The sequence below is a fragment of the Thamnophis elegans genome, chromosome 1 (assembly GCF_009769535.1).
Source record: "Thamnophis elegans isolate rThaEle1 chromosome 1, rThaEle1.pri, whole genome shotgun sequence".
Classification (NCBI taxonomy): domain Eukaryota; kingdom Metazoa; phylum Chordata; class Lepidosauria; order Squamata; family Colubridae; genus Thamnophis; species Thamnophis elegans.
The window spans coordinates 359854-385277 of record NC_045541.1 but is presented as its reverse complement, the minus strand read 5'-3'; the positions used below and the strand labels follow the sequence as shown (position 1 = coordinate 385277).

Below are 25424 nucleotides of genomic sequence, written 5' to 3'. Positions count from 1 at the left end.
CCTCTGGTTCTGTTAGCTTACCAACACTAAATGTACTGGCTAGTAAGAGATGGAGAATGAAACTGGAACATATAATCACTGGTATCCTAATTTTTACATTCAGTGGAATTAAAACGGTGTTGGGACTGAACTCAAGCAGGAACTGGGTTGACAGTCCCTACAACCCTCTCAGTTTGGCTGCAAAGACAACACAAAGTCCATCACTGGTAGATTTAAATCTCAAGAATCACATCAGAATCTGATGGACAAAGAAATGGCCCAATGCGAGCTAGTGGCCACAATGAGGAGCCTACTATCAAAATAAAATTAAAGACTTCATTTATTTATGGCTGGAGAGAAAAAAGTGGCCCAGGCCTGTTGAAATCTAGAAACGACTTTTCCTGTCCTCCATGCTTCTTGTACAAGCTGCTGTGTCACACTGAAGTCCCCTCACTAGAATCTGACAATGGATCCTTCTTCTTGTCTTCAGGCTTCATGGCGGGAAACAGCAGCACTTCCTGCAAGAAAAGGGGATTTCTGGTCATTCAGTAGAGCTTCTTTTCCAAGGAAAGATCCCATCAGAAATCTCCAGAGCCATGTTAGCATTGTTTCCACCTAATCTCTTTTAAGAAAGGTCTATGGGGATTCTCAGTCATCCAGGTCATGGCTGTCCCAAAGCTGCTTTTTCAGCTTTGATATTTTAGCTATGCACTTTGGGATGAACACCCTTTGAATGGTACAGGATATGAACGGATTTCCAGAAAAATTAAAGGAACCATTTACACTTCAGTTTGAGATACAGACAATACAGATGTTCAACAGTGAAGGGACACAGGGCAGAAAACATCCTACAGAAAGCACAGCTCCACAAATAGTCCCTTCAGCAGTTCCAAGAAGGCTCCACACCCATTTGCACCAAGGTGACGGACAAACCACCAAGTGGGCTCAACGACTCTCTAAAAGGACGCAAATGACCAGCTGTCCACAAAGAATACAAATCCTTCCATTTTCCACCCAGTCAGAGCTGAAGAACTTCTTGGATGAGAAGTGAAACGTCTTTTTTTTTTAAAAAAAAAAATTTTTTTAAAGAAATGTTATGCTTTCCATTAAAGTCACATATTTTCACATTCCCAGGTATGTTTCCAGCTCAATAATTCTCACGTGCATTGTGCATTAAAGCAGAAGAATGATTCCTCTTCCTCTTATATGAATGCAGTAGCAAATCTAAATTGATGCCTTAGAATGTAGGAAGCAGCCCATCCTCCACCCAGATAGGCCCTGAATAGACAGGAAGTAGCCATCTATGGAGTACTTACCTTAATATTGTTTGAATCAGTCAGGAACATGGTAAGCCGGGTCAATGCCCATGCCCCAACCAGCTGTGGGAGGCAACCCATACTCCAGAGCCATGCAGAAGTTCTCATCAATAAAACATTGCCTCATCATCACCAGCAGCTTTTGCCTGGGTTGGAAATGAACATGAAGACAAGAATCATCTTCAGAGCCAGTCAGGGCAACTGGGGCGTGGGGCGAAGGAGTTAAGATTATATAACAATTATTATAATTATATATTGTTATATAACAGCTAAAATAAAAACATTTTCCATTTCTACTTCCAACAATTGGATTCTAACGTGACACTTCTAAATAAAAAGCACTCGCCACTCCTCAAACCAATCGGTCTCCAACTGTCTCTTTCATCCTGGTTTCTGCTTGGATTTGCAGCACCTTCTAACAGGAGATGGAACCAATGGCCGGGAAAGTCTTTGCCCAATGGCCCTTAGCAGTTGCCTCCTTTCTTGGATCAGACAGCATTGTCTATATTCACTCATGCTGCCATCTCACAGATGGACTAATCCTGTAACCATGCTCGTTGGTGCTCCCTCCCCATTCTGTGGCAAAGTTGCCCTCATATATCTGAACTGCTTCCTCCCTGATGGACTTTTGTAGGGCTGCAAAACTTTGGGACGGTCCCTGATAGAAAGTTTAGCATTTAGTATTGACTGTTTTTCTCCTCAGTTTTTTTGCAAGCAGCGCAGAGCCAGTTTGGAAGGGAGATGAAGTCTTAAAAACAAACAAAATTCCCACTTGAAGAAATTTCTCTGCTAGCTGTAATACTGGCCTAAACCACAGATCAGTTTCACAATCCAGTAACTTCCATCCCTATACCAAGGGTTTCCACAATTTAACAGAGATCCAGCTCTCAGCATTTTCTTCCCCCGTTACATATAGTCCTCAACCTATGACTAGTTAGATTTAGTGAAGTTTGAAGTTATGACAAATTCCCACAAAGATACTTCAACCCAGTTCTGGCAGGTCCAGTCCAGGCCTACACCCTCACTCACCTTAGCTTGATCTTCAAAAAGCTGCCGTTGCCGAAACGGATCATTCAGTTCTGTGTAGGCATTGCAGATTTCCTTCTTCATCACAAAGAGCTCAAACCGTTCAGTCAACCCAGGTCGGAAACGGTGCCTGAATAAACACCAGAGGGGAAGACTGAAGACCACACAGAGAAGTAATTCTTCTGCAACCAGGTGATAGCAGATCAGTTGGTCTGCATCATTCATTCTACTTCATAAGATGGGACAAGAGATTTGAACATCTGCTTACATCTTTAGCCCTAGAATCAGCTGGCTTTTTTTGCACATCATATCAAATTTATCAGGGGCTAGAAACATCCTATAAGACAAAACATTTCTACCTTCTGCAATTGAACCCAATTGTTTCCAAATGTGTCAAAAAGTCTATTTTATATAAAGTGTGGGAGATGTGGGTTATATGCATGCACATCCATACTTACATAACCACAGCATTTTGCTTACCATTTGGCTAGAGGACTCATGATCTGTGGGTGATCACAAATGAAGGTGGGATTGATACAGGTGACTTCTAAATATTCTCCAACCAGCTGAAAAATGAACAATGGGAAAAGGCAAAACAGCTTCAGATTAACTGTTTGGGAATAATCCCTCCCTGCCCAAAACTGTATGACATAGTTAAGTTCTTTTCAGGTTCACATAGCTGTACCACAGCAAAGCCTCGGGACCATAGTTTTACAGCATCTCCCAAGACCACTGAACACATGGAGTATCTTTTTTCTTAACTATTGTGATATGAAGCACATTATTTATAATCCTCTTGGTTTACAATTTAAACTGGATATTTATTGTTATTGCAAATAGGTATTCCTATAATTACAGATGATACAATAACAATTACCATGGATGTTTTAATTATGAAGCATTCATTACTATAAACATTTTTCTTTTTATTGGCAGGATCTTTGTAAGCCATAATGAAATTATGGTACATTAATAGTTAAGGCACTAGGCTAGAAAATAGGAGATTGTGAGTTCTAGTCCAGTGTTAGCCACGAAAGCCAGCTGGGTGACTTCAGGTCAGTCACTTTCTCTCAGCCCAACCCACCTCATAAGGTCGTTGTTGTGGGGAAAATTGGGAGGAGGAAGCTGTGTTGGACATGGTCGCTGCCGTAAGTTATTTGTAAAAATAATAAGGGCATGGTAAAAATAAATAAATACATAACTCAATAATTTATTAAAGAAGTAAGCAAGCCTTTTAAAAAGGACTCATTCCTCTGTCATAGCCAAAATGTCACCTATCCCAAGGAAAGCTTTATTTGACCATTTCTCAGAGGTCCGTAAGAGACATAACACTTTGAATTAGCATCTTTGTTAAGAAAGATTTTGGGAAACCCAACTCAGTAGGATCCCATCTGAGATCCACCTCAAATAAGAATCGGGAGAAAGCGCTTACCTTATCTAGGAGCCTGGCTGTTGTCCGAGGGGATGGGCATTCAACACCTCGCTCTTCACAGATAGCATCAAAAAATGAACGAGACTCTGCATGCATAATGTGAAAGCAGACATGACACTACTGCATGAGTCCCTCCTCCAGCTGGGCTGTAATTACTTATGCTTTCCCATCCCTAGAAGCAGTAGGAGTAAACCAAAGACTCCATAGTGCCCACTCTAACACTGCCCAGTCAAATCTAAACCAAACTTAGAATGCAGGCCATGCTTCCTGTCTGTTATGAGGATCTCTTTAAATTAAAGGAGATAAGATGCCTTCCACTCTCACCTTCTGTCTCAATTGATCTGCCGCAGGCAGCTCACTCCCAGTGCTTCTCTCCAATTCATCCACCATATTAATTTTCCGGAATGGTGGTGTGAAATCTATTTCATAAGCCTGGCCTTCTGGACCTTCAGGATTGGTAAATCACCTTGTATCCACCACTGATATGTTTCACCATTCCTACAAGAGAGACCATTGTTTTAGTCTGGCTAATTTAACTTTTCCCCAAAATGGATTTTTGAATGACCTCCTGAGAATTTTTAAATAAGAACACTTGTCACCAACCTGAAATCATTTGTTCTGTGATCTCCATCAGATCATGGTAATCCGCATACGCCATATAAAATTCACAAGTAGTGAATTCTGGGTTGTGGGTTAAATCAATTCCTTCATTCCTGAATTGACGTCCAATTTCATAGACCCGGTCCATTCCACCAACCACCAGCATCTGAAATATAGCAGTTAACAAGCCTTTTCAGTATGAGAAGACAAATCCACAGCATCATAAATTGCTTCCAGGAGCAACATGGACCTGTTTGCTAATATCTGTTTCCCATTTTAAACATCTGAAAGAATCTGCTCCCCATCTTTCATTTCAGACACCAGCCAGAATCTCTGATTTTGTACCCTAGAAATTAATAGTAGTCAACCAACCTCTATCTGGCGAAGCTGAGGGAAAACAGAAACTAGAATTTTTTACAAGGCAGAGAAAAAATACTGGGTTTACTTAGCAGAGCTTGAATTCTGCCATGCATAAACTCACAAATAGTATAACATGTTCCAATCACATATTGCTATGGGTAGGATCCACAAAAATATGGTTTCATTGCCGCATACTGTTTTTAAGGTTTCAACGGATAGAGTGAATGGAGGGAGAGAGTAGAAGGAAAGATAGGAAGGAAAGGAGAAAGGGAAAGGCAGAGGAAGAATGGGAGGGAATGTAAGAGTAAGAAAGAGGGGCGAGAATGGGAAGAAGAGGGGAAGGGTAAAGGGGAGGAAGGGGAAGGAGAGAAGGGAAAGGAGAGGAGGAAGGAAGGAAGGAAGGAGAGAAGAAAGAAAAGAAAGGGGGGTAGGAAGGAAGCAGGGAAGGAGGGAGGGAAGCAAGGAGGGAAGCAAGGATGGAAGGAAGGAGAGAAGGAGAGAAGAAAGGGAAGGAAGAAGGGAAGGAAGGAGAGAAGGAGAGAAGAAAGGAGAGAAGAAAGGAGGGAAGGAAGGAGGGAATGTAGGAGAGAAGGAAGGGGGAAGGAAGGGGGAAAGGAAGGAGAGAAGAAAGGAGAGAGAAGAAAGGAGGGAAGGAGAGAAGGAAGGGAAGGGGGAAGGAGGGAGGGAAGGAAGGAGAGTAGGAGAGAAGAAACGAGGGAAGGAAAGAGGGAGGGAGGGAAGAAGAAGTAGGACCGTTGTAAGATAAGATGGATATATGGGATGGTAAGAAGGCAATCTTCAAGTATATTGTCAACTGTAGGGAAAAAATTGTTATAAATACATATTATTAATAACAGTTATGAGATATCTAATTGTGAATGTCTATATGAAATTGATAAAAATAAAAAAATAAACATTTGTTCCAATCACATATTGCTATGGGTAGGATCCACAAAAATATGGTTTCATTGCCGCATACTGTTTTTAAGGTTTTCAGCAGTTTTGCCCTAATCATTTGAGTATGCTTTGACACCCCTTCTTCTATGTCCTGTCTAAGCAAGTAAATTGGGATCACCTGGAACAGACATTAATTGATATGTTACATCATCTCAAGTGCAGATTTAACTATTTGTGGGGATTTTAATGCTAAAATTAGCCCAGATTTGGAAATACTGAAATTATATATATGTGTTATATATATTTATGCTGATAATAAATAAAGGGAGACTAGTATAGATCTATTTCAAGCTATTTAGCTCTCATCAGCTAGCCACACCCTTGTTGGGAATCGAACCTGTGCTCTGTTGCCTCTCAGGCAGATGTGTTAACCATTGAGCTACAAAGCTCGACTCCTTATCAGCCTCCTTATCTCTTGTGAGGAGCCGAAGACAGAGAATAAAAAACACATATAAAACACACACACACACACACACATATATATATTTATATATTTAATAGAGGTGCTTTCCCCTCTAAGTCATGTGCAAAGTAGTAAGATACAGAACACGCACAAACTGGAACTACTTAAGACATTCTTCTTACATTTTATTATCCCAATTTTTATTTTTATTACAAGCCGTTTCAGCCATCAATTCTATCCTCAAAACCTGTAAGGTTGGTTGGATTAGGAAAGAGCATGTAGTTCAAAGTAATCCTGTGATTTTCCAGACTGAAGTTAAATTCAACCCAGACTTTCCATTTCTAACTCAATTTTAAAATCATTAAATCACACAGTATATTTACTATCTTGTATTTAACCCAGCTATTTTCTATAGTTAAGTTTTGATAAGGCTGCCCACATATTGAACTAGATTCTAAAGCATATAGAAATATACATATCTTCTGCATTAGGAGCCCTATGACACAAAGGGCATGTCACAAAAAATACATAAGCATATCTGAGCCACTGCTTGCCTGATTTAACTATTCACCTTATGGTAGAGCTCTGGTGCTATTCTTAGGAACAGGTTCATGTCCAACTCATTGTGGTGGGTGATGAAAGGCTTGGCCACTGCCCCACCAGGTATGATATTCATCATGGGTGTTTCAATCTAATTGGGGAACAAAAAACAGACAGAAAATATTGTCCCTACGTTTATAAAGAACCTTAGAGAAACTGATTTTGAAGACAACGAGATGACAAAAACAAATGGGAATACATTCCTAATCCAGTCTACTAAAGAATTCAAATTCTAGGCAAGCAGAGAAGCAGTGATAAAAGTCTGCGATAAAAAATAATCCAACGAAGATTTTATTAATGACAAAAATGAGATCAGGCACTGAGGTAGTAGTGTATGCTGAGGTACATAAAATTAGTTCCAAGTGATAATTACTTTGCTAAAAGATCTAACTTTAAATGATTACTTTAACTAAAAGATCTAAGATAACATGACTGAGACACAAGCCTTAAGATTCTCTGCTTAAAGAACTTTGTCAAATTAGAATTGAGTGTGTATTTTTAATCACTGCTACTTTGCTATTCAAAACATTTAGTCTTGGATTTTTGCATAGATTCCATTTATGAATTTATGCAATATGAGATCAGCTCTGAGCTGTCAGTTATGCCAGGTTTCCTATGTACATCGCTTTAGCATTACAGAATGATCTGTCTCCAAGCCCAATGAGGTGTTAAAGGAAGGCACCTAACCCCATGGCACTTCATCCAGGTGCTCAACAGCCAAATGAAACTATCAAGGGAAGTTATTCAGAGATATTCAAAGAAAGCTATATGCTGTCTCTCGGGCATAGAGGTTAACAATTTCCCACTGCTACTACGATGTTTGCAGGGAGGAATTTAGTTCCAACACCAGGCATGCCTTCTTTTCTCTGCTTCTCTAAATTACCATTTTCCAGCCACCATTGCCTCCACCTCTAGTTTAAAAAGCCTTTTTTCCTGGGCATGCAGCAAACACAGTAGCAGTCGTAGTACCATCGTCAACAAGCGGTAAAGATCACTTTCCCAACCACAATCTCTTTGATAACATCTCTGTCTGGCCTCTTATAAATGTATTTTTATTCTAACAATGTATATGTATTGGGGTCTTTGCTCTAAAATTGAAACTTAACAATGCAAAGTAAATTGCTATAAAACATTGCTCTTTGAGATATCCTCAAGCAATTACTACACAGAATCTTAAGATATAAAACAAACACCCACCTCCAAGAAGCCCAATTCATCTAGGAAGTTCGAAGGTATGTTATGATTTTTGCTCGAATTATGAATTTTTGCCTCACAAATCATTAAGAATTAAATCCAGGTATCTTTGCCTAAATCTGGTTTCCTAAAATAAATTAAAATGAAGATAATAAAATACCAAAAGGAGGCACTCTTGGAGGCTATCAAGCAAGTTGCCAAGAATGCAGCAGCATGTCTGATACCTTGTCTTTGAGCCCAAAATGAAGATGTGGGAGCATATGTAGGCATGGTGACAGCAGAACAATTTCATAAGGAATAATACTCAGTTCCCCTTTCTTGGTCTTTCCAGGATTTCCCCTGAACCCCAATGATATCTCCACGGCGAAGCTTGTTGTTAATGCATATATATTCTTCTTCAGATTTGTAGTTTCTGAAAGAATTTTTAAAATTCAGTAAACAACATTTCTAGCTAAATCTTTTCAGCCTTATCAATGAAGTATTCAAAATCCATTTTATTCTATACTGCAGGGGAAAAACTTCTATAAAAATTATTTCCCACCACCACCAAATTGATTCTCCAAGAGTGAAAAATATTTGCAAAGGAAGCATAGCAAAGAAATTGGAATTGAATTTCAATCTCAGACTTAGTAACAGATCTGAATTTTTTTCTATAAATTTACCTGCTAAAATATAACTATTTTAACGAGGTACTATGTGCTGATTGCCATGCCATAAGGGCTTGTTTAGACACATGCTAGATCAAGCCAAGTGTTTAGATGTTTAGATGTTTATTAACATTTGTAGGCCGCCCTTTCCCTGAGGGGACTCAGGGCGGCTCACATAAAATCAGGAAGGGGGAATACAAACAATGACGTAGACACAATATATAAAAGTAATAAGCAACATACATTCATCATTCGGGAGGGGCGGCTATCCTTGTCCCCAGGCCTGACGGGCTAGCCAGTTCTTAAGGGCTGTGCGGAAGGCCTGGACGGTGGAGAGGGTACGAATCTCCACGGGGAGCTCGTTCCAAAGGGTCGGGTCCAAAGTGACCATCTAGTGCAGCATTCTAGATGCAGCATTCTAGTACGCAATCCAATGAATTTGGGAAACTCATTCTCTTGAACAGGAGGACAATATTCCTCTTCTAGAATTGCTTTACAACAATTGACATTTAAGATATACTGCCTGGAATTCCAGAGGTAGCAATGATTAAGGTAAGTAAGTCAGGTAGACAACTTGTGTAGTATCTTGGTCTTTATCTCCCCTGTGCCACAAGTATATAGAGTTGCCTGCTTAGTTTATTAAACACACTGGAATGTTACTGAACATACAGCTATATTATGATATTCTGACTGTTAAAAAATGGAAATCAGCACAATATTCAAAATGCTAAGAGCTCAAAACCTTATCAAAATGTTTGATAAACTCTTAAAACAAGGGGGGTTGAACTCACAAACTTAAATTGTTAAATAGCAAGCACAAACATCAGAATACGTTCAAGAAGTATACACAATTAACTCTACTTTAATCCTCTTCTGGAAAGAAAGTACGTATTTGGGGCACCATTACTTAGTGCAATCTTGGACCACTTATCAGACCATTGTTTTATTTTCATATTCTTTCTACCTTTCCTCAAAGGCTTGGGGAGAGGGAGAGGATTAAGGCACTGTTGACTCCTGGCAACTTCCTGGACAAGTACCTTCAGTTTTCTTGGCAAAACTTTCAGAAGTGGCTTGCTACTGCCTTCGACCTAGGACTGAGGGTGTAAATTCACCAAGGTCACCTAGCTGTCTTTGTGCCAAAGGTGAGACAACAACTTAGTCTCCCAACTTCTAGCCTGGTGCCTTAACGTCTACATCCAACTGGCTCTCATTCTCAAACATACACACCAAACAAAACTAAAATATATGATCAGGAAAAAAGAAATGAATGCTTACCTGGAGTTTGCCATCACTTGTAATTTAACTCCCTCCCCACGAAGATCATAAAAGATCAATTTTCCTCCAGAGGCACGTTTTGCATGGACCCGACCTCCAAAACAGAACCAAAAAGAGTTGTCATATGATCACAAAAAAGCACACCATCATAAACAACAAGCAAGTCAGGAACAAGAGCAACAAAAACAACAAACTATTCCCTGCATTCATTCTTCATCCAAGGCCAATCGGGCAAGGTGAGCTAGAAAAGAAAAACATACCCTAACGGCTATCTCAATTATCACATTTCGTCCATTCCAAAAGAGCCTTAACAGAACATGGTATCTCCTGGGTTTTCATCAGAAAACAGACTAATGGCTCCCCTCCCCTCTTTTGTTACTACTTTGAAGCAGAATGTTATCTCAAATCTCAACTACAGCGTTAAGAGGGGGGGGGGAGGAGGAGACAAGATTTCCCTTGGAAACTGCCTTCTTCCCAGTATCTCAAGTGAGCCTTTACCTGCCACTCTCACCGTGACGTTGGTTAGGTGATCCCCTGCTTGCAGAAAGCTATACTTCTCTATAAAGTCTGTCAGGGAGAGATCCACGTGAAATTTATGCGGGTAGGGATCATCGCAAGTATCCTTCAGGTGCTGAATGGCCTGACTACGGATCTTGTAGTATTGCTGTCAAGGCAACGAGGGGAAGGGTTGTGAGGGACGAAGAGGCGGCAGGAGAGAGAAAAGATCTCGCAAGCAGAAGCTCCCGCCCTCCACGCGGCCCGCCGGACTCGCTTCCAGCCGTTAGAAACCAGCCACTGGGCCGGGGCCACGCGCGAGCCAGGCCGACCGCGCTGGAGGCTCGGCAGGCCCGTTGCCGCCGGCCGCAGCCTCCCCGCCCGCTCACGTTGGGGTCAAGGTCCTCCTCCTCCTCCTCGGCGCCTGCGGCGTCGGCCCGGCGCGACGAGATCTTCTCGCCCTGCTCCTGCTGCTTCGCCTCCTTCTCGGCCGCCTTCTTCTCGGCCTTCAGGCGCCGCTTCAGTTCGCTGCGAGGAAAGCCGGGGACTTAGTGGCGCCGCGCGGCCGCCGCCCCGCCGCCCCTTCCGCCGTTCAGCCACCCACCTCGGCTGTCTGCGGCCGCCGCTCAAGAGCCGCCGAGGCCAAGCCGGGCGGCCCCCCGACAGCAGCCGCCCCAGGGCCAGCATGGGCGGCCGGCGGAGCGACACTCACTTCTTGCTAAGGCGAGGCTCGCCCTCGCTCGGCGTGGAGAGGCTCGGCGCCGCCGCCGCCGCCGCCGCCGCCATCTTTGCCGGCCGGAAGTGCGCGAGGGGCTTCCGCCCGGCGAGGAGAGGGCGGGCAGACGGAGCCGGGGTGGGGGCGGGCGCTCACTCGCAGCGCTCCGCCCACTGGGGCGGCCCCTCCGGCCCGAGGGCGGCGTGCGCCGAGAGCGTGGCGAGGCTGCGGGCGGAGCTGCGGCGGCTCCCGTTGCCCGCCAGGGACGCGCCCGGAGTACCCTCACCCCAACCCTTCCCTCCGGCTGGAGGGGCCTGCCTGCGGGAGAGCGCCGAGGATGGGGTCGACGGTGCCCTCGCTCTTCCGGGAAGCCAACCGGGAGTTCGAGCTGGTAGTTCGGGGGGGCCGTGCGTGGAGGCGGCGGGCGGGCCCTTCGGGGGCCCCGGTGGGGCAGCTGCCGAGGCTTCCTGGGGGGGGGGGCGGGGAAGGAAAGGAAACGGCAGCCTCTTTTTGGCCCCCCCCCTCCACCCCCCTCCACCCCCGGGGCTTCGCCTGGGACTGCCCCGCGCCCCTCCTGACCGGCTTCCCTTGCAGGAGGAGCCCGCGGCCCCCGCCTCCCCGGGCCTGGGGACTTCGCGAGGGAGGCGGCCGCGCCCAGAGGCCCCGATGAGGGCGAGTGTCTGTGTAGCCGCGCCCGCCAGCCGCCGGTCTCCGGAGCCGGAGGGGGCCCAAGTGGCCCTGGCGAAGGAGATGAAGCGCCTGATGGGGGAGTTCGGCGTGGACCTGGCCACGGTCACCCAGGCCTTCCTGAAGAACAGCGGAGAAGTGGCCGCCGTGGCCAGCTACCTGCGGACCGGGCGCCGTCCGGACGGGCGGCCTCTTTGGAGCAGGCGGGACGACGAGGACTTGCTGGAATGCCCAGAGGGAGCCCGGAGTCCCCTAGAAGCGAAATACGGAGCAGAAAATGTAAAAAGCGGCTGCTGTTCAGGGGAAGTTTGTGCCGGAAGTGAGATTCAAAGCTGCCGCAGGAGGGAAAATTGTCGTTTTTTCTTTTTTGCAATTTTTATTTCTATAGTAAACTGTTTACTGTGAATTAGGATTGCGGTTGTTCTTGAATGGTCAATGTGGATCTGACAATAAAGTTGTACAGAAGTATTATGTATTCTGTTACATGTTTCTCCCTTCTCAGTTAATTGACGAAACTATTTTGAATATTAGGCAGTAAGCTATACTTTTTTAAAAAAACTAAGTACAGACTGCATTATCTACAGTGAACCGGGGCCTGAAACCAGGTCAAGAGAACAGATTCATGGTCATGGGAAGCATTCCATCTGCCAACCAGATAGTAGACTGTGCAGATTGTGAACCGATGGGACAAGTAACCATAGAGGATTTGGGTTTTTCCTTGTCAGCTACTCCAGCGTTGCTTGCAAGAAAAATGCCAGGTGATCCCTCATCCTTCATGTTGGGATCCTCCTCCACAGGGTCTGCAGCTTCCCGGGTCAGTCTACTTGTGATGCTTTGAACTGCTAGAAGCTGGATGGGCAGTTTTTATATTCAACTTGGCCAAGAGGTCAAATGCCATGTTCTTCTGTTCATCCTCAGATCTAGCAGGCCGGTAACCCAAACGTTTCATAGCTTCCTTGCAGATATTTTGTAACATTGCTGTTTGGAGATAAGAAAGAGTCTTTCTCCAAGCCTGTGACACATTCATTGCATCTCTGGCATCGGTATCAAAGACCTTGCTACCGAGGCCTTGGCCATGTGTGATGTGCTGCACCCAGGACTGAAGACTGGGAAGGAAGGAAGCCCTGCAAACTGATACAGCTGAGCAGCTCCTTCCAAGGGAGCCTTTACAATATCCTCATAGCGCACCAAAATGTAGCGATCTTTCAGGGACTGCTGACCTCCATGTGTATGTCAATGTGGCTTTTGCAAATTGCCTTCATGGCGCATAGGGCTCATGTCCTTCATTATATATGCCCCACCACAATCTTTGTGTCACGGGCAAGTTCATTTGCTACATTCTCACGGGAGTGGAAAACAGCCCTGGGATCACGGACCAGGTGGATGATTCTGCGGTCCAGGGAGGGGTCGGTGAGGAGTGGATAAAGCACCTTGATGTCGAAGAAAAGGGACTTCCTTTAAGACGATGTGGCTGTATGTCTTACAAGCCTCTTCCACTTTGCTGAAGGGATAATTTCCACAGAGAGTCTTGCAGGAGTGTTTGGAGATGATGTCACTGCGCTGGAAAAGGGTACATGCAGGGGGGGAACCCAAAGCCCGGCTGGTCTCCCACTGAAGAGCGCAGACTTATTCCTCTGCTCATTCATATATGCATCAAAGACGGACATGTCACACTTGAAGACTGAGCGAATAAGGTCCCGCACTGCCATGTGCAAGACCTTGGCGCTGTTTTGGACATAGCTGCCCACACGTGCCAGGCTGGCTCCATCAGGTAGAAAACAGCGGGGTGCTGACTGAAGAGCTGCCCTACAAAGGATGAGCCAGACCTCCAAGAGGAGAGGATGAGGATGTGCTTCTGAGGTCAACTTTTCCTGGGGAGCGTGCTGAAGCAGAAAAATGAAACAGAGGAGAACTGCTACCTGGATCGCTAGATCACCAGGATGTCAGTCTTGTTCAGCTTCAACATGGCTGCCTGGAAGTGAGAGCAGAAGACAGAAAGTGTCAAAATGTTAAACTATGTTTCCTTGTTATCTAATAGCTGCTGCTATTAGTTTCTTGCGGGAGCTGTCCGTAAACTACAATTCTGTAAACTCTACAATGGGGTCGTGATGAGTCGGACCGACTTTGCAACTAACAACAACAAACTCTACAATCATACTTGGGATATTGTGTGTTCTGCTCATCACACCTAAAAAAAAAAATCGACTTTGAGAATCCCTGTCCTGTAGAAATAGGCCTAGATTCCACTTTCCCACCCTTTTCCCAGGCAGAGGAAGTCTAAGATCAGAAAATTATGGTGCTCACAACACTAGTTGTTGTAGAACTTACATGACACGGCAAATCTTGATATCCGATTCATAGGATCTCATAAGTGATCCAGTTGATTTTTGGAAAGCTGCATAAAATTGTAAGATGACAGTTTCCAACTCTTTAATGTAACAACCCAATCTTTATTCTACTGCCAGCCACAGTCCAGTCTAAGCGTGGATAGTCAGTAGTTATTGGCTTGGTCATTGAAGCAGAATGGACTGCTATAAATACAATTAGTCATCCGACACTTGTTAAATTTGCCAAGGTCATAATTCAATCTGGCCTCTGCTATTTTTCATTCAACAAAACCAGTTGCATCTCACACCTCTGTTTAGGGCCCCCTCCCCCATATGCAGCATGGTCTTCCACTTCCAGACTGTACACTTCCCACTTAGCACTTGTCTCACTTACCTCTTGAACCTCTGGGAGTTGAAAGGAGCTCACAACTTTTTCAGTGGCTGCAGCCAGCTAGGAAAAAAAAAACACCAGTCCCTTCCCAGAGCAGGGGCAGCAGCATGCACTGCCTGCCAGCTGAGAGTCAACATACACTGCTTCGGGAAGGAGCTGCTAGGGGGAAAAGAGTCCAAAAGGGAAGTCAAATTCCAAAGGGGAGGAGAGGTGATGGGGAGGGAGCCTCATTAGGCCAGGCCATCCTCTAGGGTACAGAACATATGTGCTAGAAGAAATAGGGATGTCCTTACAAATGCCTGAGAAGGGCGGCTCAGACTTAAAGTCTAGGAAGGGTGCTTTACGCTTCCCTTCCCACGTGAAATGCTGGGGACAGTTATTGGAATGCAAGCCAGGCTCTCTCATCCTGCTCATGCTGTATCTGCAGAACAAATGGACACAGAAAGGTTTAATGAATGCCAAGTTTAGGAAAAAGTGCAGGCTGGATGCATTGTGAATCGGTTTGGTCCATGCCAGGGCCAAGGACACAATTCTGAAGGATGATTGATGGTAAACCACCTGCCTCTCTTCCCAGGCGCCCTAAGTGGCAAGGAAGGAAACAGCCTCACTTAGCCCAGACCTGAGATTCTGCCCACCAGCCAGGAGACAATGATACTAGGAAAGACAAGAGCCCTTGCTCTGCATAGGAATCTGTCTTGCCATAACCAGGAGGTCCAAGGAAAGGGAAGAAGACAGCCAACAGGTGATCATATTGATGGGAAAAAGTGACGTCCATTTCCCCTGCTGGCAGAGCAGACGGTCCCATGCATTCCAGCTGTCCTGGGCACAGCTATTCATGTGCCAGAAGAGTAAAGGGGGCAGGAAAAAATCAATTGCAAATGATTTCCAATCAGCATGCCTTTGGTCAGGTGTTGGCTTTTCCACATTCTCCTCTTCCCTCCCTTTTTCCCTAGCTCTAAAGGAACAACGGAGTCGGAAGGGTCTTCTAGTCCAAACCCTGCTCGAGCAGGAAACCCTATGCTATTTCAGACAAATGGTGTCCAGGTTCTTATTTAAAACCTCCAGTGTTGGAGCACCCACAACTTCTGGAAGCAAGTTGTTCTGCTGATTAATAGTTCTGTCAGGAAATCTCTCCTTCCAACTAGGTTGGTTCTCTCCTTGATTGGTTCCATCCATTGCTTCTTGTTCTGCCTTCGGGTGCTTTGCAGAATAGGTGACCCTTCTTCTCTGACAGCCCCTGAAGTCATGGAAGTCTGCTATTGTATCACCCTGGTCCTTCTGTTCACTAGACATACCTGCAACCGTTCTTCATGTTTTAGCCTCCAGTTCTAATCATCTTGTTGCTCTTCTCTGCATTCTTTCTAGTCTCAACATCCTTGAGACCAACACTATGCAGTTCTGTATCAAGGCATTATAACACTTCGTGTAATCTTGGTTCTGTCCCCTCTGTTAAAGCTCTCTGCAAGTATTTAATAGTTCAGCAAGAGCCAGAGCTGACATCAGGATCAGCTGGCTTCATTTATTTGACCAAGCAAGCAGAATTTGGAAACAAGTAATGTAAAGAATTCACCAATGCCTGACAACAGCATGGTTAACTTTCCAGAAATGATCAGAACATGGACAAATTTGGTTTGCAGGATGGTACCAAAAAAGGTCTGATCCAGCTATGAGCTGTTGGAAAACATTCTAGAAAAAAATACCTCCAGGGACTCCTAATGGGAAAGGTTACAGGGCAACAACTTGGAAGGGTTAGGACCAGGTCATTTGGTAGCTACACAGAGATAAGCAAACCAGCACTCTGACAGTAATGGCAGAAAGCGGCATCTTGCTATTGAGTTGAAGAGAGAGGAAATGTGAGAATAATGATTGGATGTTCAAAATGTTTATGATCATATTACAAAATGTTTTTTTTTTTATTTTTAGTTTGCATATTTCCTCTTAGTGGGCTCTTTTATAAATTTCAAGCTGCTGACTCTATTGAAAGCAATTTTTGCAGCATATGGAGAAATCATTTTTCTAAATCAACCTAAGTATTTTTTCCAATATCAACATGACTGGAATGAGGTACATTGCCGGCTAAATGAAGGTGAGTGACTTAGGATCAATTCGCACAACCCAATTCCAGTCCAAGAAGGGGCCAAAATGATGTCCACTATCTGCACACACAACCCACCAGGAAGGTAGCCCCCCCCCTCAATTTATGCATGTCTGCCGTGCATAAAACAGCAGTTTCTGGCTCCTGACAGTTCAAGCAAGTTTGTCCCAGTGGCTTCCAAGTCCTCATTTCCTCCCAGGCAAACATATCTTTAATTACCATAGTTACTGTGTACTGTAGCAGCAACAGTCCCTGGGAGTTACCCTCCAGTCCCATCCACTCCACTCCACCCCGCCCTCCCCTTTTGGGAAAGCTGACTTTTGGTTTAACAAATCAACCAAGAGAATCACAAATGGACGGATCTGTCCTTGAGTGCTTTAAACAAGTGAAACCTCACCTTCTGGCCCAAGTAACACATCTTTCCTGCTGCAAGATGAGCTTGCATAGCTTTTGCACCCAGTCAGACATTTACAATGCATTTATTCATACAAAACATACAATAACTTACAAACTTGAAATATGTCTACAAGAAAACAGATTGCAGGTGTACTTTGGGGTTGGGGAGAGGTGAGCTTTCTTTCTGTGGAAGAGTTGGGTATTTTCTGCTCTGGCTTGCCGCTGGCATGCAGGTTCCTTCTCACAGCTTCCCATAGGCTCTAGAAATCATTCAGCTGGTGATTGAAAGCTGTCAAGCACTGGTGCAGAAGTTTCTTGAGGCGCTGGGCAGGAAGGAGTGTCACTGACAGCCTACTTCTAGCCAGGCCTTAGCAATTCAGAGTCCAGAACAAGAATGATGGTGCAATATCAGGGAGCAAACTCAGAGCAGGTGGAGTAGAAGGTCAGGTGCATGTGCTCAGGCCTACTTGTCACATTCCAGATCCTGGGTCCCCTCTCCCCCTTGATAGTGCTTCTCACAGAAGTAGCGGATACGCTGGCAAGCCTCCACCATCATCTCCTCGGGCACGGTGATCACCACGCGGAAGAAATTGGGGTACTCAAAACACTGCCAGGAGAGAGAGAGCGGAGCCATTAGTCACTGGACTCTCTTGGGCCCTTCCCAGCTTCCCAAGCAGATCCCTGGGGTTAATGTAATTCAGTCTCATTGTTGCTACTACTGGGCTTTTAATGGAAAGCTAGGAACAGGAGGGCAGCCAGTAGAAATCCTTGCTACTGCTGCTTCTTTTTTTTTTTTTTTTTTTTACAAATTCCACTCTGCTTATTCCCCCCTGACCCCATGTTCAAGGCCAGGTACAGTTTTCCCTCTGTTTTAAAAGAAAAACTATTTCCCGTTTCATCTCCCAGAGCCTCCAAGGTTGCTACCAGGATGACAAGCCGCAGACATAGCTGCAGAGGCAACGGCTCCAATCCATTTATTTATCATATGAAAATCCATTGGAGAGAAGAGACAGTGCAGCAAGGAACATGTCTCCAGGCTAGCCCAGCTGAGGATTTAGCCAGAAGAACACCGGATGCTTCCACGCTGCCAAAGATGCTGCAGCATCTCTCACACCAGCCTCCACGAATGTGGAACTGGGACCATTGTCAGCAAAAAGAAGAACTAGGGAAAGGAGAAGCAGCTGAGAGGGGAGCTGAAGCCAGGCCGAGAGTCTCCATGATAACCGTCCCAGCCTTTCCAGGGAGAAATAAGCTCACCGTGGCAGGTAGACAGAAGACCGACTGCTCTGCAATGAGCCTCTCTGTGAACTCCACATCGTTCTCGAAGTTGGGAAATGCTCCATCTCGATCCCCACCTAGAGTCAGAGGGGTAGAAAACCGGTCACAGCCAAAGACCCCCCCCTTCTCCCCCGAGGAAAGAGCCCTTGCTCTTTGGGGAAGGAAAGAAAAGGCCTTCCATACCAACAGCTTTTCCCTTCCGTCCTCCCCCCCCCGTGCAGGTAGCTCACCATCAGGTACATGGCTCCCTGGGGCCGGACTGGTTTCAGCCCACAGACCATGGAAAGGGAAGCATAGCAAAGGGCAGCATTGGTCTGGAAAGAGCAAATCGGGAGGAAGTCAAATCACAGGCAAGGAACACCTGGTCCTCCTCACTCACACAACTGCCCAGGCCCACCAAAGAGGACGGCGAGTGATTAAGCGTGTCTTACCTCAAAAATTAGCTGGACTACCAGAAGAGTGAAATATGTAATGTGAGCACACCTGGGTCCTGCTCAGTTGTGTTGGGATGTGAAGGACAGCGAGAAAGAGGCTCCTGGTCCCTTTCCACAGCCCCTTTCCCCATCTGTCGCACAACCCTTCACATCCCCACAGAGCTACAGGCACTGGGTTTGCTCACTTTTGAAACCCCTTTCGACTCTTATCTTTTCTAGTAACAAAAGTGTCCTAGTATCCAGATTTCCCAATTAAAGTAATATTTTATCAAAACCACTTTGGCAGCAGTTTGTTTTCAAACTGGCAAAAAACAAAATATTATCTCCCTTCAGTGTCTTTGCAGAAATATATTAATGCCCCATTTTAAACCTTAGCGCTAATATTACAGAAAGACATAGCAAAGCACATTGAAAAGAAGACCCGTGTTCATCTCCCATAGCAGGTCTCCTGCTGTGCAGAAAGGAATCACTGCCAAGTTCAGGGCAGTGAGACAGGAGTTCTGCGATCTCGGGACTGGCTTCCATTGCCTTTTTTATTTCAAAGAAAATGTGCTGCACCCGTGTTTTGGAAGCGTGCTCTGCCGCAGGTATTGGCAGCAAGCTCTGAACGTTGAGCTTTTCCCTGTTCTTTGTCTTTGCTTATTTTCCTTAGAGAACAAAGTTGGAAATCAGGTCAACTGCCCAGGTCTACATGTTCACACCAACAAAACGACCGAGTGCACTTGATTTAAGCCACTGCATGACGGGACCTGTTTGGGATTAAATTTAGTGCCCTTGAGACTGAGTTTATTAATCTCCCCGTCCTCACTGGCCCGTTCAGCCTAGTGGGAACTGAGTCCGTCTTGGCTTCTTTCTGAGAGTACAAGGACCTCTATTGCAATACGTTCTTTGGAACAGTTGAGGCCTACCTTGAGGAAGCTGAGAGTGTTGTGATAGAATTCAGGGGGTGTGTGGCGGAAGATATGCCCAAGGGCTCCCTGGACGGCAGTGCAGGGTCCCCAAAATCCTTTGGCTCAGCCTCAGAAGGCCTTCCCTGATCTTCAAGGCACACAGAGGAAGGAGGAGGGGGGAACATCAGAGTCCTGCCTGTAGGTCAGTCCCCCACCCACCAGCCTTTCCACGGCTCTCTCGCCCAGCACGAAGAGGGGCAGCGCATGGAGCAGGCATAAACATTGCTAGGGGATGGTTGGAATGGAGCCAAGGGGGCCAGCTCTTCCTCCCTCCCCTTGGAGCAGACCCAGGTGACCCAGCAGCAAGTGTGTATTTCTCTACCTCCTCTCCAAAAATGTCCCGGCGGTCATGGATCAGAATCCATCCCATCCTCCAGCCGGGAACCAACCACCTCTTGGCAAGGCCTCCACAGGACAGGATTGGGACATTAGTGCTAAGCTTTGCAAGGGACTCATATTTGCAGTCTTCAAACACCTGAGTATGGGAGAGTTGGAGGAATCCCGTTTAGTGGCTGGTCAAGACTCAGACAATGGAGTCCCATGCTCAGTCTCAGACACAAAAGCAGGTTTCTCTTCAAGGCCCCCCTCTCCATTGTCATGTTATTCCAGCCCCTCCCCGCCCTGCCACATCCATTCCTCTAGACAGACAAAAGGTGCTCATCACTCACCATTTCTGCATAGATCTCATCAGCCAAAATGGGGACACACTGCCTAGAGGCCACTGGGCAACGGACGGATGGAAGGAAGGAAGGAAGGAAAGAAAGAAGGAAGGAAGGAAAGACATCAGTGAGTCATGGGGTGCTCACAACCTGGATGGGCTCCAGAGGCTGGAGCCTCTTGTGACTCCTTTCATCCCATGCAAAACAGCACAGGGTTTAGCACAGGAACGCATGCATCAGGCAGTTTCAAAGCTGGTCAGAAGAATTACCTGCCAGAATCTTCTGAAGGTGACTTCTGCTGAAACAGAGCCACAGGGATTGGATGGGTTGTTCACAATCAGACAAGCTGTCCTGTTATCCACCAGAGATTCCATTTGCTTCAGGTCAATTTCCAGGACTTTTCTGGCTGGTGGCAAAATGGAAAGGAAGATGAAGAGAGTGAGGAGGTCTGAAACCAAATAACAATCAGCTTCACTCTGACTAGGGGGCCTTTGCTCCCTGCCTGGCTCAGAAGTGATAAGCAGGGGAAGGGGAGGGCAAGAGGGACTGATGGCCAGCCAAGGAACCGTGGCGTTGTATAAGGAATGCTTTCTTTCTTGATCCCAATTTACAGCTCATATAATCAAGAGCTGAAAAGTGCTGTGAAGTTTTGTTGATCAGCAGCCGCAAGATGTTGTCATGCAGGAAAAGACGCAAGTTTCCAAGTAAGCAATTTAACACGTTGGTTATAAGCATTATATCACACATCCAGGAATAAACAATAGTTGATCTAAGGCAAGAATAACTTTGTTTTTGATCATAGTTATTTCTAACTCGCCTCTTTCTGTGAGAATTGTCTAAAAGGGAATTTGAACAGAGCGAGCTTGTTTCTAATTCTTGCAAAGCCTCTCTCTCTCCAATAATTTGTTTGGTGCATCCAATCTGCTATCACAGGGGCTTCTAGCTATTATTTTGCACACCCTAAATATGGCTTTGGTTTTGACTACTAATATTGCAACTCTTCCAGCTCTCTTTGGGACTCCTCCATCAAAGCCCAGCTTTCCAAGCCTTGGACCTTGGTTCTGTTTCACTTTTGGGGGAAAAGAGTGAGGGTGAGGGCCCCACATCTAGGTCCAGCTTACCAAGAGGTTGTAGAACTTGACTTCAATTCCCATAGAGTGAGCTAAGGTTTTGTAGAGGGAGAAGCCAGGGCGTGGCACCAGGGATGTTCTGTCCAGGGTTAGCCAGGACTGCTAAAGCTAATTCAATAGCCTGACTGCAGCCACTAGTCAGGATGATATCCTGGAGAGAAAGGGAGGGAGGGAGCCGTGAGTCGGACGGGCACTTCGTGCCTTCCAGTTCAACAGACCCACACGAAGATCAGAGCCATTGGAACCTTAAATGATTATTACACACTTAAATTAGGTGGGGAGTCAAAACCCAAGCCCTTCTCCCCAAAAATGCTCTTACTCTTTCTCAACGTATCAGAATTGTTACCTGGGCTTTCAGAGGGGCTTCTGGACAATTGTAGTAGCTTGCAACCACCTCTCGACAAGACAGGTAACCTATGATGGATGGGAGGTGAGATGAACCGAGTGTTCAGTGCTATGGCTGAATTACTTATAAAACTTATGAAGACTTATAAAAAAGAATTCCAGTCTTAGAAGCCTGCACAGGATGTTGTTTATCACCCTCCCTCATCCTTTTGCCAATGATTCCCTTAATAAGATACTCTGGGACTTTCAGCTCACATACTTCCCCTTTGACCCGGTTCCCTGTCGGAGTGAAAAAAGGCTTTCTATGGGATCTCAAGGCCACTGCTTGTTGGTGCTTCCCCTTCCCCCCCTCCACCGCCTTGGATTTTTCCACAGACTTTTCCAAAGACTCACCACAGATGGGGCATAGCCATTGTATTTTCCAGAGTCCAGAGCTTCTTTCACGGCCCGTGTGACTTCATCATCCGTAGGAAGGTTTCCAAAGACAGTTGGATCTCCTATAGGAAAGGAGAGGGTGTGGTGCCTAGATTGCCAGTGACTGGGCTGTATCGAAAAGGGTTAAGGTTAGAGTCTCTCTGGACCAGCCAGATCCACCTACTCACCTATGGACAAAGATATCAAAGCTTTCCTGGGATTGGGCTCCACTTTCATGGCATCCACAATGGCTCGAATGGGATTGAAAGTTCTCCTAGACATTTCTGAAGCCCTGACTGCCCAGTGGGGTTTGCGGCCTTTTCCCTTGGGCAAAGAAGGGCTTTTCCCATTGAGGTTGACATGGACATCTAGGACGGAGGACAGGGCGGTGTTGCTGTTCACCTGGATCAGGCAGGAGTCCATCTCGGGAAGGGAGAGCCTGCAGGGGCACAAAAGAAGGCTGATGCCAAGCCCAAAACTGCCCCCGTGCCTGCCATCAGCTACCAAAACCCACCAGGTTCCGGTAGCAGAGGGATGAGAGTGGGGGCAGGTAAATTGCTGTCTGGGGTGATGCTATCGGCTTCCTCTTATGCCCTGTACAGGTACCAGTTTAGCAGCCACAGCACAACCAAGGAGAGGAAGGTGTTGCAGCACAGCAGAGCCATCCTTGAGCCTCTCCTGCTCCTTCCCCTCCTCACTCCCTCTGGGAGTGTATGAACTTTGGCCTTTGTGCACAGGATAATCCAAGTTCACATTTTGAAGGCTGTCAGGAGACCAACAGATCCAGCTGCTCCCCTCCCAAATCCAGGAGATAAAAACCCATTAAAAAATCTGATAAAGCACCTGAAACCAACTTGCTCTCCCATCTGTTAGAATGAGGTCACACAATATCCAGATATAAATGAAAACCACAGAACATTTCCCATGTCCGTATGCAAAGGGAGTATGTATCAGCTGTGTGCAAAAATGTTTTAGGTTGCATCCTATAGTTTTCCAAGTGTCAGCAGGAATTGTTCCGCTTTACATTGCATAAGTCATGCCCTGTCTTCAGTCCCGGTTGCAGTGCAAAGAGGTGTCAGAGAAATTGAAACCAGTTCGGAGGACGAAAGAGTGATCAGGGAATAGAAAACCAGAACATAAAGGACATGAACCCTGAGACAAGACGGGGAGGAGCAATAGAAGAACCCCCACCCCAATTTACAAAAGAATGAATTCAGAAGACAGTCAAGACCTTTTCTCTCTTGCTCCAGAAGACAAACGCAGAATAATGGGCACAAGTTACAAGAAGGCACATCTGAATTGAATATTGGCAAAATCTTCCCAACAAACTGCAAAAGTTTGACTGAGGAAATGATTACCCAAAGAGTAATTGTGGCATCTTAAATCATCCAGTTCTCAGATTGTACTCCATTTGGAGCTGCCAGTCAATGAGGAAACTGTAGGTCAGCTCCTTTGTCCTGGTATTTTCCAGTGTCCCCTTGTTCATTTGTTCTCCTTTTGGGGTTCTCAGGCACTGTGCCTATACAAGGCCAGATCATGCCCAAAAGTCTCACTAGAGAGGGCATGCTGACAAGAGGGAAGATTAGGAAGAGTTCACCGAGCACCAAATGCTGCTCAAATTTTGAAATGACCCTTGGTTAAACTTATTTGTAGAGGGGTCCTTGGTGTCTTTGAACCTGTTTCTTTTCAGTGCTAGCACTGATTACGTTGCCTAGTTTGGCTAATGAAACATCTGCAAGAAAACAACCGGGCTCAAAGATCGCTAAGGACCCGTCATTTCAACCCTGAGCTACAAGGATTCTCCTCTATTGTTGCTTGTAGAGCCTCTTGGTTCAGGAACTCCAGGTGTTGGTGACTTACCTGAGACAACAGAAGTTGTGGCTACAGCTCAGTGTGATGGTGAAGATGAGCAGAGGGGCTTCCAATGCGGTTGACTCAAAGGCAGAGCCAGAGTGCTAAAACACAAGTCCTTTTATGCATGGCAAGCCTGTAGCCGCCTAGAGTCAAGAACAGGGTGTTAGCCTGGAGTCCTCCAGCTATTGGCTGATGTGGAGGGCTGTACTTCCCACCCAGGGACACCCCCAACTCTGACTCCAAACATCTGGAACAAACACGGGCTGCATGTTAACTCTTTCAGACAAGGGCCAAAACTGTGCTGGAACCACATTGCTCCCCTTCCAGAGCCAACCATCCAATCTGGGTAGAATTCTTCTTGGCTTACCTGACACCCGAGATCCATCTTCGCTCGGGGTCAGGAAAAGCCACCAGTCCAATTTAACCCCCATGGGTGCAAGAATGGACGCCTTCAGAATCTAACCAAAGAGACTACGTGATGCGATGGTGGGAGTGAAACCCAAAGAGTTAACTTCAGGCATGATCCAATGCTTTGCCAGGCATTTAAGGCAGCCTGATGCAATCCATGAGGCCCACCTCATCAGCTCCACGTTGCAAAACACAATAATTGATCCCAAATGCTCTAAGCACCAGCTGGGAACGGGAAGGCATCATGCACCAACAACAGATCTGCCCCCTCCTCCAACCATCAGTAATCCACTTTACCAATACCTAAAGGGGAAATGGATTTCATATGTCTCCAGAGTTCTGTTTTCTGTGGGGCAGAGGAAATCTACAAGAAGTCAGTGGCTGGGTTTGATCCATCTCCTAATCCTGGCACTTTGCAAAGATGGCAGCTGTATTGACAGGCAAGAGAAGGACTCTGGCTACCTCTAAAGTACTTTCTTTCACGAATCTTGGTGGACACTGAGGGTAAATATGTGCTAGAGTCTCCAGGTCATCAGAAAAACCCAACACTGAAGAACAAAGAAAGAAAGGGAGGGTTGGTAGGTTGCCCCATTAATATCTGTCCTTCCCCTTCAAGTCTTCCCGTTTCGCCTCTGGCAGATTCTGGTCCATACTACACTGACAATCCAAGGACAGTTGTTATTTCTCTGCCCTTCTCAAGTCTTTTGGAGGTCCCCCTCCAGAATTTCAGACAAGGTATTGCAACCCTCACAGGCAGCCATCCTTCCCCCCATCCCTGCATGGGCAACTGTCCACAACCTGATCCCCAAAACAGCTCAGGCTTGAATCTGCTTAATGGAGAGGAGAGCAAGGCCTTCCTACAGCCATCTTTGCTCATTCTTCCAACACGCAAATGAGATTATTCACATGTTTCTGGTGCTGCTTCTGAAAGGACCCATGTGTCAAGCAGTGGCAGGAGCACAGATGACGGGCTCCCCAACCCCTCGCAGCACCTAGCCCTCTTATTCCAGCTGCATCACACACCTATAACTTGCCCCAAAGACTAGCTCCTTTGCTT

At 45.9% G+C, this 25424-nt stretch overlaps 4 protein-coding genes across 4 annotated transcripts; 1 reads left to right on the top strand and 3 right to left on the bottom strand.

The window, feature by feature from the left end:
* Nucleotides 1-301: 301 nt before the first annotated feature.
* KARS1 (lysyl-tRNA synthetase 1) lies at nucleotides 302-11107 on the bottom strand. Its single transcript, XM_032229880.1, is given in 20 exon segments — nucleotides 302-497; nucleotides 1296-1334; nucleotides 1336-1410; nucleotides 1412-1441; nucleotides 2325-2451; nucleotides 2802-2887; nucleotides 3754-3837; nucleotides 4078-4209; nucleotides 4211-4251; nucleotides 4357-4519; nucleotides 6645-6764; nucleotides 7871-7899; nucleotides 7902-7952; nucleotides 7955-7994; nucleotides 8092-8205; nucleotides 8207-8279; nucleotides 9790-9883; nucleotides 10288-10453; nucleotides 10674-10812; nucleotides 10997-11107. Coding segments are annotated over 20 exon segments (1761 nt in total). The 5' UTR covers nucleotides 11071-11107; the 3' UTR covers nucleotides 302-413.
* Nucleotides 11108-11109: 2 nt separating this feature from the next.
* On the top strand, nucleotides 11110-12151 carry TERF2IP (TERF2 interacting protein). The gene is made up of 2 exons (XM_032229866.1): nucleotides 11110-11390; nucleotides 11594-12151. The coding sequence occupies exons 1-2, from the start codon at nucleotides 11337-11339 to the stop codon at nucleotides 12089-12091; spliced, it is 552 nt and encodes a 183-aa protein (XP_032085757.1). The 5' UTR covers nucleotides 11110-11336; the 3' UTR covers nucleotides 12092-12151.
* A 103-nt stretch (nucleotides 12152-12254) lies between these two features.
* CHST4 (carbohydrate sulfotransferase 4) lies at nucleotides 12255-13547 on the bottom strand (the record flags this gene model as incomplete). Its single annotated transcript, XM_032233258.1, is given in 6 exon segments — nucleotides 12255-12805; nucleotides 12808-12897; nucleotides 12900-13134; nucleotides 13136-13299; nucleotides 13302-13421; nucleotides 13424-13547. Coding segments are annotated over 6 exon segments (1032 nt in total), but the record flags the coding sequence as incomplete, so codon positions are not given.
* A 3415-nt stretch (nucleotides 13548-16962) lies between these two features.
* Nucleotides 16963-24173, bottom strand: TAT (tyrosine aminotransferase). Its single transcript, XM_032221847.1, is given in 17 exon segments — nucleotides 16963-17502; nucleotides 18153-18223; nucleotides 18226-18250; nucleotides 18404-18487; nucleotides 19516-19605; nucleotides 19607-19645; nucleotides 19880-20032; nucleotides 20226-20278; nucleotides 20486-20521; nucleotides 20524-20607; nucleotides 20610-20622; nucleotides 21338-21418; nucleotides 21420-21497; nucleotides 21693-21761; nucleotides 22085-22188; nucleotides 22294-22544; nucleotides 23966-24173. Coding segments are annotated over 16 exon segments (1359 nt in total). The 5' UTR covers nucleotides 22529-22544; nucleotides 23966-24173; the 3' UTR covers nucleotides 16963-17358.
* Nucleotides 24174-25424: the final 1251 nt, after the last annotated feature.

Excerpts from the sequence above, each read along its gene's own strand:
- TERF2IP (XM_032229866.1), top strand. The coding sequence starts at position 11,337 with ATGGGGTCGACGGTGCCCTCGCTCTTCCGGGAAGCCAACCGGGAGTTC. Across the intron at positions 11,391-11,593 it reads CCAACCGGGAGTTCGAGCTG|GAGGAGCCCGCGGCCCCCGC; the intron begins GTAGTTCGGGGG and ends CTTCCCTTGCAG.